Source organism: Ascaphus truei, chromosome 2 (assembly GCF_040206685.1).
Source record: "Ascaphus truei isolate aAscTru1 chromosome 2, aAscTru1.hap1, whole genome shotgun sequence".
NCBI classification, from domain to species: Eukaryota; Metazoa; Chordata; class Amphibia; order Anura; family Ascaphidae; genus Ascaphus; species Ascaphus truei.
Window position 1 is genome coordinate 254,737,237 of NC_134484.1, and position 15,844 is coordinate 254,753,080.

The window sequence follows — 15,844 nt, forward strand, 5'->3', positions numbered from 1 at the left end:
CCTTCTGTTAGGTAAAACCTATGCACACCCACACAGTGGTATTCCCATAAACATCTCGCATTTCTTAAACTGCGAATCACGCTTCGTAGTGTACATTATTAGATGCCCCTGCGGACTGCACTATGTGGGGAAAACCACAAGAATGTTGAAAGAACGAATTGCGATGCACAGGTCCTCCATCAGGAAGGCACTTTTGGAGACCACAGACCAAGATGAGTTGAAACACCAACCCGTGGCTAGGCACTTTAAAACTCTGAAACATAGCCTGGCCACGTTCCGTTGCATGCCGATCGCACAGGCACATGTTTCAAACAGGGACGGCAATAGGAACAATCTGTTATTGCAAATGGAAGCAAGACTCATATATAATCTGAATACGGTGACCCCAAAGGGTCTTAATGAGGACCTTAACTTGGGATGTTTTCTATAATTGGCCTTTTTTATGATTGGCCTTTCTTTTACTGTAGTTCTGCTGTTCCTTACTGCATGCACATGAAACGTACGGTGCGCTGCTGCTGCAGTCATTGTTTGTATATTCTTCCTGCCTGCTGTCTCAGTCTCTCTGTGTGTGACTCTGGGATATACTGTAGGGTATTGTAGGGTAGTAGTATGTATAGATATCAGACACGGCGTGACTAAATTGTTTTTAGTTTTCTTTGTGTATATATGTATATCCCTCGTGTGTTCCCATATCCCTTTCCTTTTGTGTTAGTATGGATGGTTTCTATGTTACACTGTTATGTTTGATGAGCCTTGTCCCATAGGATTGATCCTGTTTATTGATGTGCAGTAAGGGTTTTTTTTGGCTACATTACCAGTTATTTATGGGAAGCATTACTCCCTTTTTTTATTTTTAAAAAAAAAAAATTTCTCTCCCCATAGTTTGCTATATCATTATTTCCATTTTTTGGGTTGATTGGTGCTTTGTTGCTGCCTGTATAGACAGCCTAAGGCTGTCCTTCACTCTTTCTGCATGCCCCATTGACTTTAGCTTGGGAATAGGCAGGTACGCCACCTAGTGGTCGTACTGGCAGGCAGACAGGCTGCAAGACTGACCTTACTAAAGGGTAGATACTGTACATAGTAGTAGTGAATGAAGGCAGATCAGTGAGGTCATTACCTTCACAGACACCCCCTCCAAGATGGCGACGGCTCATTACACACACCTGGCAGGTGATTTTTGCAGAGATTTGGATTGTAGGTAATGTGAGTCAGGTGTGTTTGTCACATGTGGTGAGGGTATATATATGCTTGTCTATCAGTCTGTCATTGCACCCCCTTGAGAAAGGTCCTATTCCAGGACCGAAACGTCGGATTGGGTGACTTATCTTTTTTATTCAGATGCCCAATACAGTTTTTCATGATTACTGAACCGAGTGCAGTCTTTCTTTACCGGACGAGAGAATGGTAATGTTGTTTTTCATCAATGTTTACGGTCTGGTTTTTTTTGGCAGAGCTAGTTTAAATGGCAATGTAACATATACCTGTATGCTTCTAAATTTGAACCCTTTAGACACCTCATTCATCACAACACACCCTTTGCTATTGACTATATAACTGTTTTGTTTCATCTTTTCTCACTATGCAGTGAATTCAATTCAAAGAACACAAAATAAAATTGGTGGTGTAGGAACCTGCTGCAAGGGTCCACCTGCATTTGGTAGCAAGCTTAAAATATTTTGAACAAAATATTGAACTCAATTATTTTTACTTAGTAAAAAATATGTACGTTAATGAAATAGTTGGTTATATTGGATGTGCATTGGGGCTTCTTTGTTTTCTGTTACATCTATATTATATTAAAACTAAAGACATAACATAAAACACAGACAAAGCTCAGTTTTTAGCACATCTAGTGAGACTCATACACGGTACAGTGCCTAAATATATATGGATAAATATCTAATAAGTAAATGGTCTTTTAGTTTGACATTTTTGGCCAAAATTGTTGTAAGCCCCTGAGCCAACGCCAAGGCAGACCACATATCAGGGGTCCCTAACGCTAATATAAATTCTTAATAACCTGTTTAATAACAGGAAGAATGATTTATAGTAAATCTGTCAATATTAGCTGCAAAGTTCTGTCTGACTGAAGCTTTTATTAACCTGTACATTACCAGGAAAAGCACTCTGTATTAGAGATGTCACAGCCAAACTGCAAGCAGGCAAGTTCCCCTGAGTGGAAGATGCTATGGAGTGAGCCCATAACCATTTAAATGTGGGAGGGGGTGAGCTTAAATTAAGTAGGAGGTTGCCAACCTCCAATCAGCCATGACTAGCTGGACAAGAATTGTAAAACATACTGGACACCTAACAAGCTCCTATTAAACCCCCAAAATACCCACAACATATATATAAGTATATGAGTGTCAGAGGAGTGCTACTGAGCATGGCAATATGCATTAAAACCAAAGACATAACATAAAACACAGACAAAGCTCAGTTTTTAGCACATCTAGTGAGACTCATACACGGTACAGTGCCTAAATATATATGGATAAATATCTAATAAGTAAAGGGGGTTTAATAGGAGCTTGTTAGGTGTCCAGTATGTTTTACAATTCTTGTCCAGCTAGTCATGGCTGATTGGAGGTTGGCAACCTCCTACTTAATTTAAGCTCACCCCCTCCCACATTTAAATGGTTATGGGCTCACTCCATAGCATCTTCCACTCAGGGGAACTTGCCTGCTTGCAGTTTGGCTGTGACATCTCTAATACAGAGTGCTTTTCCTGGTAATGTACAGGTTAATAAAAGCTTCAGTCAGACAGAACTTTGCAGCTAATATTGACAGATTTACTATAAATCATTCTTCCTGTTATTAAACAGGTTATTAAGAATTTATATTAGCGTTAGGGACCCCTGATATGTGGTCTGCCTTGGCGTTGGCTCAGGGGCTTACAACAATTTTGGCCAAAAATGTCAAACTAAAAGACCATTTACTTATTAGATATTTATCCATATATATTTAGGCACTGTACCGTGTATGAGTCTCACTAGATGTGCTAAAAACTGAGCTTTGTCTGTGTTTTATGTTATGTCTTTGGTTTTAATGCATATTGCCATGCTCAGTAGCACTCCTCTGACACTCATATACTTATATATATGTTGTGGGTATTTTGGGGGTTTAATAGGAGCTTGTTAGGTGTCCAGTATGTTTTACAATTCTTGTCCAGCTAGTCATGGCTGATTGGAGGTTGGCAACCTCCTACTTAATTTAAGCTCACCCCCTCCCACATTTAAATGGTTATGGGCTCACTCCATAGCATCTTCCACTCAGGGGAACTTGCCTGCTTGCAGTTTGGCTGTGACATCTCTAATACAGAGTGCTTTTCCTGGTAATGTACAGGTTAATAAAAGCTTCAGTCAGACAGAACTTTGCAGCTAATATTGACAGATTTACTATAAATCATTCTTCCTGTTATTAAACAGGTTATTAAGAATTTATATTAGCGTTAGGGACCCCTGATATGTGGTCTGCCTTGGCGTTGGCTCAGGGGCTTACAACAATTTTGGCCAAAAATGTCAAACTAAAAGACCATTTACTTATTAGATATTTATCCATATATATTTAGGCACTGTACCGTGTATGAGTCTCACTAGATGTGCTAAAAACTGAGCTTTGTCTGTGTTTTATGTTATGTCTTTGGTTTTAATGCATATTGCCATGCTCAGTAGCACTCCTCTGACACTCATATACTTATATATATGTTGTGGGTATTTTGGGGGTTTAATAGGAGCTTGTTAGGTGTCCAGTATGTTTTACAATTCTTGTCCAGCTAGTCATGGCTGATTGGAGGTTGGCAACCTCCTACTTAATTTAAGCTCACCCCCTCCCACATTTAAATGGTTATGGGCTCACTCCATAGCATCTTCCACTCAGGGGAACTTGCCTGCTTGCAGTTTGGCTGTGACATCTCTAATACAGAGTGCTTTTCCTGGTAATGTACAGGTTAATAAAAGCTTCAGTCAGACAGAACTTTGCAGCTAATATTGACAGATTTACTATAAATCATTCTTCCTGTTATTAAACAGGTTATTAAGAATTTATATTAGCGTTAGGGACCCCTGATATGTGGTCTGCCTTGGCGTTGGCTCAGGGGCTTACAACAATTTTGGCCAAAAATGTCAAACTAAAAGACCATTTACTTATTAGATATTTATCCATATATATTTAGGCACTGTACCGTGTATGAGTCTCACTAGATGTGCTAAAAACTGAGCTTTGTCTGTGTTTTATGTTATGTCTTTGGTTTTAATGCATATTGCCATGCTCAGTAGCACTCCTCTGACACTCATATACTTATATATATGTTGTGGGTATTTTGGGGGTTTAATAGGAGCTTGTTAGGTGTCCAGTATGTTTTACAATTCTTGTCCAGCTAGTCATGGCTGATTGGAGGTTGGCAACCTCCTACTTAATTTAAGCTCACCCCCTCCCACATTTAAATGGTTATGGGCTCACTCCATAGCATCTTCCACTCAGGGGAACTTGCCTGCTTGCAGTTTGGCGGTGACATCTCTAATACAGAGTGCTTTTCCTGGTAATGTACAGGTTAATAAAAGCTTCAGTCAGACAGAACTTTGCAGCTAATATTGACAGATTTACTATAAATCATTCTTCCTGTTATTAAACAGGTTATTAAGAATTTATATTAGCGTTAGGGACCCCTGATATGTGGTCTGCCTTGGCGTTGGCTCAGGGGCTTACAACAATTTGGGCCAAAAATGTCAAACTAAAAGACCATTTACTTATTAGATATTTATCCATATATATTTAGGCACTGTACCGTGTATGAGTCTCACTAGATGTGCTAAAAACTGAGCTTTGTCTGTGTTTTATGTTATGTCTTTGGTTTTAATGCATATTGCCATGCTCAGTAGCACTCCTCTGACACTCATATACTTATATATATGTTGTGGGTATTTTGGGGGTTTAATAGGAGCTTGTTAGGTGTCCAGTATGTTTTACAATTCTTGTCCAGCTAGTCATGGCTGATTGGAGGTTGGCAACCTCCTACTTAATTTAAGCTCACCCCCTCCCACATTTAAATGGTTATGGGCTCACTCCATAGCATCTTCCACTCAGGGGAACTTGCCTGCTTGCAGTTTGGCTGTGACATCTCTAATACAGAGTGCTTTTCCTGGTAATGTACAGGTTAATAAAAGCTTCAGTCAGACAGAACTTTGCAGCTAATATTGACAGATTTACTATAAATCATTCTTCCTGTTATTAAACAGGTTATTAAGAATTTATATTAGCGTTAGGGACCCCTGATATGTGGTCTGCCTTGGCTTTGGCTCAGGGGCTTACAACAATTTTGGCCAAAAATGTCAAACTAAAAGACCATTTACTTATTAGATATTTATCCATATATATTTAGGCACTGTACCGTGTATGAGTCTCACTAGATGTGCTAAAAACTGAGCTTTGTCTGTGTTTTATGTTATGTCTTTGGTTTTAATGCATATTGCCATGCTCAGTAGCACTCCTCTGACACTCATATACTTATATATATGTTGTGGGTATTTTGGGGGTTTAATAGGAGCTTGTTAGGTGTCCAGTATGTTTTACACATCTATATTATAACAACATTTTAAAGCAAATTTCCAACATTGTAAGCTGAAAGTGGGGAACAGTTCAACTTTTTCACCTACTTCTTTTGTGTGATGTCACTGTGTTAAACAAGACCCGGCACACTCCTCCTACGGAACTTTTGGCTAGAAGTTGATGGGCGAACAGCAGAATAATGACTGTTGCTTTGCCAGAGGCATAATGATTACGTTTGTTCAAAGAAGATGAAAGATGGAAGTCAGGGCACACGGATTTGTAAATAACAAAAGTATTTATTAAAGCTTACTCATGTTCAGTTTGTTCAAAGAAGCGATGTTAAGTGGTTTACAACGTAATTTTGGGAGCGTAGTGGGGATAATTAGTTAACTGGTAATATTCAAGCGGTTGAACTACAGAGTTCCTACTGTACATTTGACTGTGTATGGCATTGTATTACATCAGATGCTTTGACAAAAAGCTTTGGATTTTCTGCCATGCAGCCTCCTGTGCCCTGGCATGGTCTTTGGGCTGCCCGCCCCATAACATTGGTCCACCAAAGTGTTTGTTATTAGAAGCCTGGCATAGCGGGAAGTTAGGGGGCTCCAGTAGGTGCCCAGTCCCTGGGTAGCAATAATACTCAACATTCTTCCCATGCCCTCTTAGGCGTAAGACCAGCTGCTCACTGTAGGCTGCACTCGGCCAACCCTTATCATCTGAACCAGAAAGCATGAGGAAGGCAGCAGAGGATTTCTCAGCTGGTATGAGACACTCTTCATATGTGGGGTCTCTTGGATCATCTATGGCCTCTGACAAGTCCAGCAACCCGGATTCTGTGAGCTTGATCTTTTCTGGGTCGAACCTGAGGCCTGGCAGCGTAAACCCATCACATTGTAGGGATACAAAGGAGTTGGCGGCACAACCAGAGATACTGACCACTGCTTTGATGCCAGGGAGGAACGTTGCCATGGAAATCGCCAAATCAGCACCCTTTGAGATGCCTATTACTCCGATCTCTTGGTTATTAACCTAGAAATGCATTATAGAGAGTATGTCAGAAATTCTGCTGTTCTACTGTTCCTCATTGTTGTCTTAGGAGAAATCTCACAGTCAAAACTTCAAGTTACTCAGGGCTCTTCCAAATGCAAGTCCAAAGAGCCAGTCTTACTGGGGAACATATATGTGTGAGCTATTATGTAAGCATGCAAGGCACACAAATAGCAACATTAGGCAGTGCCTTTCTCGTCAACCTTTCTATGCCCTCTTTCTATTTTGCACTTGTTCCTAGCCCTCATTCAATCTACTTTTTAGGATTTTCACTAATTCCTTTTCCTGCCTGATGACCAATGATTCGTTATAGGAGAAAAAGGCAGCCATTTTATACACTCCTGTCTTTAAATCCCCTCCCCATCTTATAGATTTGATACAGCAGCAAAATAAAGAATGGATGAAGGAAGTAAAAGAAGATCTAACCCTACTTTCTACATGTCACTCCTGAGATCACTCACTCACAAAAATGATGCTGAAGCCATCCGAGGCTACTCAAAAAATAAATAAATAAATATATATATATATATATATATATATCTCATTTTGAGATTTATATAGAATATACTCTGTTATTTAACATTTTAATAACCAGGCCACAAATCTCTAACTGAGGCACCTCAACTAATTTTCTAATTGGGGTCACAGTTCTACATAAGAAACAAAAAAACTTAATCGTTTTGAGGGCGTAAAAAATCCCAACAATAAAAATATCACTGTATATAACCGGTTGGAGGACTCTAGTCGGATTACTGCACCTTTGGAATCACTGCACCATTCTCCCATCAATGGGCATTAAGCCTGTAACCTTTGCAGTGCCCTTATCTTGTTGACATATCTGTGGCTGACTGCTTAAAAACTCTTTAACTTTCCTAAAGTAGCCCTAGTGGAATCCACTACGGTCTTTGGGGAGGTAGTAAGAAGTTTGCTGGAAATAAGAGATGCACAATTAATAAGCCCTGAGTGCATAGATACATACCTGTGGCTGACTTCTTAAAAACTCCACCGCTTCCCTGAAGTAGTCCAAGTGGAGTCCACCAAGGTTTTTGGGGAGGTCATCATAGTCAAAATAAGCCAGTGCCAGAGTTAGGAAGCCATGGCTGGCTAATAGACTGGCTCTGTACTCCATGAGACCCCCTCCAGCTCCATACAAGTCAATTACGGCAGGAAATGTACCAGATCCTGCATGGGAGGAAAAAAAACAGATCCATTTATTGACACTGGAAACATCCAGTATCACAGACCATGTCAGAAGTATAACCATACAAGGGGTATGGAGTATCATTGCTTTTTTTTCTACTGTATTTGGGTGACTGAGGTCCATATCTACAGATGGGTGCTAAGCTTTAGCACACCTTTACTCATTCATATGAATGGAAGCTGAGGAGGGCTAAAGCTTAGCACTCATTGGTTTATGTGGGCCTCTGTTTTTTGTAATCTTCATTCCGAGAATCCCCTGTAAATCCCATGCCACAGTTTTTACTGGGTCTCCCAAGTGAAGGCAGGGACATCTCCAGACTAGAATTGCCACCTCATATTATTCTGTCATGTTCTAACCCAAGGCATTTTCAGAGTGATGTGGTTCCAATTACAAAGTTTCAACAAGATTAAGGAGACATTGCAAGAATGTGGAGAGGAAACCTATTTAAAAGGTAATATATGTATATTTTTTTCAACTCTTTGTTTTACGGAATTTTTCAGGGTACTGAAAAAAGAGTGAGGTGAAAACATACTATACGTATATACATCTGTGCATATTGCTGGGTAAATGTGCTGGTGCTTCAGGGGAACGAGCACTCCTATATGTTGATATAGAACATCACATGACTAGTTCTTGACAGAACACCAGCAAAACGTCCTCCATGTACAACATGGGGGGGGGGGGGGAGGGAGAGGGTGTATGAGAAATGTAAAAGGGGGAGAAAGTTAAACACTGTGACGACATACATGAGCTTGGGGGGATTGGTTCCAGTGTTCGTGTGTTCACTTGTTGTGGACACCAGTGTTAGACTTTCAGGGTAGCTCCTGGGCAGTATTATGTCTGTGTCCACCTTCTTTGTGTTTAAGTAATCCTAATAACTCCTAGTCCCTATTAATCATACAGTTGTAGACATACTAATAACCTCTGCACCTAACAAATCATACATCCTCCATAATTTCTGCACCCCATTAATCATACAGCCCTCAGTCATCCGTTTAACCTCTGCACACCATTCATCATACTTCCCCCAGCAATCCTAATAACCTCTGCACCAACTTAATTATTCAGTTCCCAGGCATTCTAATAAATACGGCACCCCCTTAATCATACTGCCCTCAGTCATTATAATAATCTCTGCACCCCATTAATCATGCTGCCCCCAGCCACCCTAATAACCTCTGCCCATCTTAATCATATAGTCCCCATTAAGGGCCCAGGACTAGAGTTACGACCGCCCTCCCTCCATGTCGGTGGTCTTGAGAGCCTCCCTATTTCACACTTAGCGAGACCCCTCTATTCCCCCCCCCCCCTTCCCATGTATTTCTCTCCACCCACTCACTCACCCACTCCATCAATTACCCCACTCTGACTCAATCCTCCCCCGCCTCGCATGTTTTTTCTCTCCCCTCAATCTCACTCCCTCTTCCACACTCGCCTCCTCCATCAATTACCCCACTCTCACTCGATCCCTCCCTACCTCACATGTATTTCTCTCCCTTGTCTCACTCTTACTCTCTTTTCCTCGCTCACTCACCCCTCCCTTCACTCTCCCTCGTCCGTCAATTACCCCACTCTCACTCAATCCCCCATCTTCACTCATTCCCTCCCCCTCACACAATCTCCCCCACAAAATACATAACAAAAAACCCCACCCCCCAAATACAAAAACGTTCCCACCCTCCAAATACATATTTAGCTCCCTTTCCCCCGTTACTGAAGGAACTACCAGTACTGATATTACCTGTTTGGCTACCAGAAGGCCTGAGCCTCCGTTACTGAGAGCCTGGGATGATATCGCGTTCACCTTGATGCAGCGCCTCCACCTGCGAGGGATCCCATCGTGGTGGGATAAGCGCCTCACAGGAACAGTACCAATAATAATCACACACAGAGTATATAGTAACTGGTTTTACTGAAATCAGGATAATCAAACTGTACCCCCCCAGTATATAGCCCCCACCCAATCCACCAGATGAGTGTCCCCAATGTACATAGGGTGCTTGGCACCAGTATCCAGTATCCATGATGTCCATTCCCAATGTCAGGGCCCACCCATGAGTGTGTGGAATAGCGCTATACCGTGAACTGTTGGTGCACTTGTTGAGTTACCTGCCCGGGCTCCTGCATCCAGGTACTGCTGACTAACAAAAACGAATCCGCTGATCCAGCGGCATCGTCGTCCGCGAAGGCGTCTTCCTCTGCGCAGAGTGAACTCCCGTTGGAGGGTCTCACCTTTGAAAGTCTATTATTGGGACGATGGTCTGGTCCCATACCATAAGCTGCGATAACCGCGTGACTTCTCACCATTGCTATACCCTGACTATCAGAAGTTACTGGGGAAATATCCCTAGCTTTGGGCTTTCCCTGTAGTAACCACAACCTACTGTGAGTCGGGGCCTATCTGGGGCCCAAGGGGGGTATCTGGCCTAGTCTGGGATGCCACCTGCACCCAGACACTACCTTACCCCTTTGCATCCCTTCTCCGATTGGCGTGGTCCCTCCTGGCTGTACCAAATGTAGCAAACAGCTTACCCGGGATCCTATGAGCCCTATTGGCTCCTGCAGCCTATGTGGTAGCAACCCTAGATGCTGCTGGGATTTGTAGTCCCTCGCAGAGCCTATTGCTTAAATGGCCACTGCAACTATGCTCCTCTGCGCATGCGCCGGGTCTCGCGCATGCGCAATGACATCCAAGATGGCGACACCCTCTAATCTCACCACTCTGGAGCCCCGGAGACCCGGTCACTCCCCACAACGCTGCCTGCATCTTCCCTAGAAACCCGACACTCGCCGGGTATCTGTACGCACGCCCCCAAAATACATATAAACCCCCCCATCCCCAAATACATATGTAAAAAAAACCCACCCCAAATACATACAGGCATACCCCACTTTAACAAACGCAATGGGACCGGAGCATGTATGTAAAGTGAAAATGTACTTAAAGTGAAGCACGACCTTTTTTCCACTTTACAGTGCATGTACTGTACTGCAAACATCATATATGTGCATAACTGATGTAAAGAATGCATTTGTAACCAAAATAAATACAGTAGGCTTTATTGAAAGAAATTTTTTAATGTCAGCTGATTTTTTTTTTCTTACTAGTGCTGGCAGATGTTGGAGAAGACAGAAGGAGGGGGAGCATATTAACAGGTGCGCACGCAGCCGCAGCCGTGCACGCGCCGCCCCCTGCACTCCCCCCTCCTTCCTCCACTTCTGCTCCGTTGGAGAAGACAGGAGGGGGAGCATATTAACAGGTGCGCACGCAGCCGCAGCTGTGCACGCGCCGCCCCCTGCACTCCCCCCTCCTTCCTCCACTTCTGCTCCGTTGGAGAAGACAGGAGGGGGAGCATATTAACAGGTGCGCACGCAGCCGCAGCAGTGCACGCGCGCCGCCCCCTGCACTCCCCCCTCCTCTCCCGCTCTGTGAAGGATGACTGAAGGAGCTTCAAGGAGGAGAGACAATGAAGAAGTGCGCATGCAGCCGTGCACGCGCGCCGCCCCCTGCACTCCCGCTCGCTCCGTTGGACAACATTGAAGGAAGGTGAGTTATGCAGAGGTGCGCACGCCGCCACAAGCGCACGCCGCCGTGCACGCGCCCCGCCCCCTGGTGTCCGTCCTCGCGAAGCACTGAGTACGTACACAGGGGTATGGTGCAGTTAAAAAAAAGTGTACGTACTTGCGAGTGTACGTAAAACGAGTGTATGTAAAACGGGGTATGCCTGTATAAAACAAGCACATACCCTAAATACTTATAAACCACCCTTACCCCCCCTAATACATATAAAAAAAATCAAACCCACCCCCCAAATATTTAAAACCAGAGACAGAACATAAAACACAGACAGAGCTCAGTGCACATCCAGTGAAACTCATACACGGTACAGTGCCTAAATATATATGTATAAATATCTATTAAATAAAATGGTCTTTTAGTTTAACATTTTTGGCCAAAATTGTTGTAAGCCCCTGAGCCACTGCACGGCAGACCCCATTTCCAGGGGTCCCTAACACTAAGACCATTTTATTTAATAGATATTTATACATATATATTTAGGCACTGTACCGTGTATGAGTTTCACTGGATGTGCACTGAGCTCTGTCTGTGTTTTATGTTCTGTGTCTGGTTTTAAATATATATTGCCATGCTCAGTAGCACTCCTCTGTGACACTCATATGCTTATATATATGTTGTGGTTATTTTGGGGGTACAATAGGAGCTTGTTAGGTTTCCAGTATGTTTTACAATTCTTGTTCAGCTAGTCTTAGCTGATTGGAGGGTGGCAACCTCCTACCTAATTGAAGCTCACTCCCTCCCACATTTAAATGGTTAAGGGCTCACTCCATAGCATCTCCCACTCTCCGGGTAACTTGCTTGCTTGCAGTTTGGTTGTGACAAATCTAATAGAGTGCTTTTCCTGGTAATGTACAGGTTAATAAAAGCTTCAGTCAGACAGAACTTTGCAGCTAATATTGACAGATTTACTATAAATCATTCTTCCTGTTATTAAACAGGTTATTAAGAATTTATATTAGTGTTAGGGACCACTGGAAATGTGGTCTGCCGTGCAGTGGCTCAGGGGCTTACAACAATTTTGGCCAAAAATGTTAAACTAAAAGACCATTTTATTTAATAGATATTTATACATGTATATTTAGGCACTGTACCGTGTATGAGTTTCACTGGATGTGCACTGAGCTCTGTCTGTGTTTTATGTTCTGTCTCTGGTTTTAAATATATATTGCCATGCTCAGTAGCACTCCTCTGTGACACTCTGATGCTTATATATATGTTGTGGTTATTTTGGGGGTTCAATAGGAGCTTGTTAGGTGTGCAGTATGTTTTCCACCCCCCAAATACATATAAAAAACTAAACCCACACCCCAAATAAATATAACCCCCAAATACATATTAAAAAAAAACATCCCCAAATACATATACAAAAACACCCCCCAAATATATATAACCCCCCCAATACTTATAAACCACTCCACTCCCAAATGCATATAATCCCCGCAAATACATATTAAAAAAACACCCCCCAAACACATATACCCTTCCACCCACTAGCTTTCTCCCGGCACACACCCATGTCAGAGGCTTGGCGTGGGACAGTGTTAGTGAGGGAGGCCTGCAGCTGGGGGAGTAGAAAAAGAGAGAACTGGCACACAATCCAATGAAGTGGGTCCCAGGATAGAAAAAAATGATTTATTGATAAAATTTCATCCAACAAACGGAGGAGAGCAACCGTACACGAAACGCGTAGGAGGTTGCTCTCCTCCGTTTGTTGGATGAAATTTTATCAATAAATCCTTTTTTTCTATCCTGGGACCCACTTCATTGTATTGTGCGCCAGTTCTCTCTTTTTCTACAGCTGACTGCATCCACTCGGTTGCACATCCTGCAGGAACTTGGATCAGTGCAGTATGTGAGTACTTTTCATTCTTTTGGAGGGGGACCGTCCCTATTGGAGGTGTCATGGGATTTCATTGTTTGCCCCTACCTCAGGGATCATTTGGCCCCACAGAGATGGTTATTTCTTATTAGCCTGAGTCCATTTTCTACAATTCCATTGTGATCAAGCATTGGAGCGCAGTTGTCACTACAAATTCTCTGCAGCTGGGGGAGAGCCGGAGGCCCGGCGGCAACTAGAGGACCAGCATATGGCCCCCCCGAAGCCACCAGGCATCGGAACACTGGTCCCGGCTCTCCTCCCGTCGGCAGCCCTATCCACAGTCATTATAATAATCTCTGCACATCCTGAATCATACATCCCCCAGAAATGCTAATAACCTCTGCACTCTATTAATCATACAACTCCAAGCCATACTAATAATTTCTGCAACACTATAATCATACATCCCCCACCCATTCATTTTAATAACTTCTACACCCCAATAGTTATACATCCCAAGTCATCCTAATAACCTCTGTACCCCATTAATTACACATCCCCTAGCCATCCTAACCTCTGCACTCCATTAATCATACAGCCCACAGCCATCCTAATAACTTCTTCACCGGTTAATAATACAGTCCCATCATCCTAATAACTTTGCTCCCCCTTAATCATACAGTCCCCAGTCAACCTAATAACCTGTGCACCCCATTTTTCATACATCCCACAGTCATCCTAATAACTTCTAGACTCCATTGCCATACAGCCCCCTGTCATCCTAATAACTTCTAGACCCCATTGCCATACAGCCCCCAGTCAATCCTAATCACCTCTATACCTTATTAATAATACAGGCATCAGCCATTCAAATAACTTCTGCACCCCATTCATCATACAACCCCTAGTCATTCTATTTATCTCTGAAACCCATTAATCATAGAGCCCCAATAATCCTAATAACCTCTTAACGTCCTGAATAATACATCGCCCAGTCATCATAATAACCTTTGTACCCCATTAATCCTACAGCCCCCATGCATCCTAATAACCTCTGCACCCCAATAGAGATACAGCCCCAATCATCCTAATAACCTCTGCACCTCATTCATTACACATCCCCCAGTCACCCTAACCTATGCAACCCATTAATCATAGAGCACCCAGCCATCCTAATCACTTTGTCACCCAAATAATAATACAGTTCCATCATCCTAATAACTTCTGCTTTGCCTTAATCATACAGCCCACCGTCATCCTAATAACCTCTGCACCCAATTAATAATACAGTCCCGTCATCCTAATAACCTCTGCACCCAATTAATCATACTGCCTCCAGCAATCCTAATAACCTTTGCACCACCTTAGTAATTTAGTCCCCAGCCATTCTAATAACTTCTGCACCCCCTTAATCATACAGCCCCCAGTAATCGTAATAACCTCACACCCTATTAATCGTACTGTCCCGTCATCCTAATAACTTCTGAACCCCGTTAATCATACAGTCCTATGTCATCCTAATATCCTCATCACCCCCTTAATCGTTCAGCCCCCAGACATCCTAATAACCTGTGCCCTCCCTAGTTATACAGCCCCATGAATTTCCCCTCTCTCCCAGTCTGGGCCCCATACTCACCTGGTGGCAGGAAGAGGCTGCCCCTTATCTTTCCCTCCCGCACCAGGCTCCGGGTCACTCCCTCCCGCATGAAGCTTCTCTCCTGGGTGACTGTTGCCAGCAGGCAGCCAAGCGGCTCATGGGCCTGGTGCAGAGCTAGCTCCAGACGGAGGGGGGTCTGCACATTCCTCCGGAGAAACCTCCTTAAGGGAGTCTGGGGCTTCAGTGCCCACAGCAGCCCCTCAGGCTCTACCCCACTGAAGCTGCCTCCCGGCATGGCCGGGGACTGTCTTAGCTCCAGCTCCCCATGGCTCCCTGCTTGGTACCAGCCCAGGGAGGTGAAAGTCTCCCCACCTTCATCAGTCACAGCCGCCTTAAGGGTCACCTCCTGCCCAGAGCTCAGGCCTAAAACCTTCACCTGCAGAGGTTCATCAAACAAGCAGTGGCTGGTAGAGACTTGCAGTGAGACTGCCATGGAGCGAGAGGTGATGACGTGGGGGACCTGGCCCAGGAGAGCCGAACAACCAGCCCTTATCATAGTGACACCTTCTCAGTTTTGTGAAAGTACCCAAAACCTTGACCTGCAGGAGACATTCATGTTCTGCACAGTTCGCATGTATTATATATAACATAACTAAAATAATTGGACATGACACAAGAATATGGTGGTAAACATCACAGCAACATTTATTAACCATCAATTAAAACCATAACACATTGAATAAACTATTTCCTCACCTTAGACCTTGAAGGTAACCACCGTTATACTTTAACCAGCTCTGACTCCTAGCCTGGAGCATTAACCTTAAATAAACCCTCATTATATTTCATAACCCAAGAAAATATGCCAGCAAAGGCCATTTGATCCCTCAATTTGGGCTTATAAATTCCATTAAAAATAAAACCCTATCAATACCATCTTGTAAACTTACATTACAAATATCTAAACAAATATCCGATAAATGAGCCCCATCTGATCTACAGTATAAAGACCCATATCACCATGTTAAAGATTCACATGTCTAATAGAAA

At 43.2% G+C, this 15,844-nt stretch overlaps 1 protein-coding gene across 1 annotated transcript; it reads right to left on the reverse strand.

The window, feature by feature from the left end:
• Positions 1 to 5,859: 5,859 nt before the first annotated feature.
• LOC142488653 (acyl-coenzyme A thioesterase 5-like) lies at positions 5,860 to 15,392 on the reverse strand. Its single transcript, XM_075589076.1, has 3 exons — positions 14,834 to 15,392; positions 7,577 to 7,779; positions 5,860 to 6,579 (listed from the first exon to the last, which is right to left on the reverse strand). The coding sequence occupies exons 1-3, from the start codon at positions 15,348 to 15,350 to the stop codon at positions 6,007 to 6,009; spliced, it is 1,293 nt and encodes a 430-aa protein (XP_075445191.1). The 5' UTR covers positions 15,351 to 15,392; the 3' UTR covers positions 5,860 to 6,006.
• Positions 15,393 to 15,844: the final 452 nt, after the last annotated feature.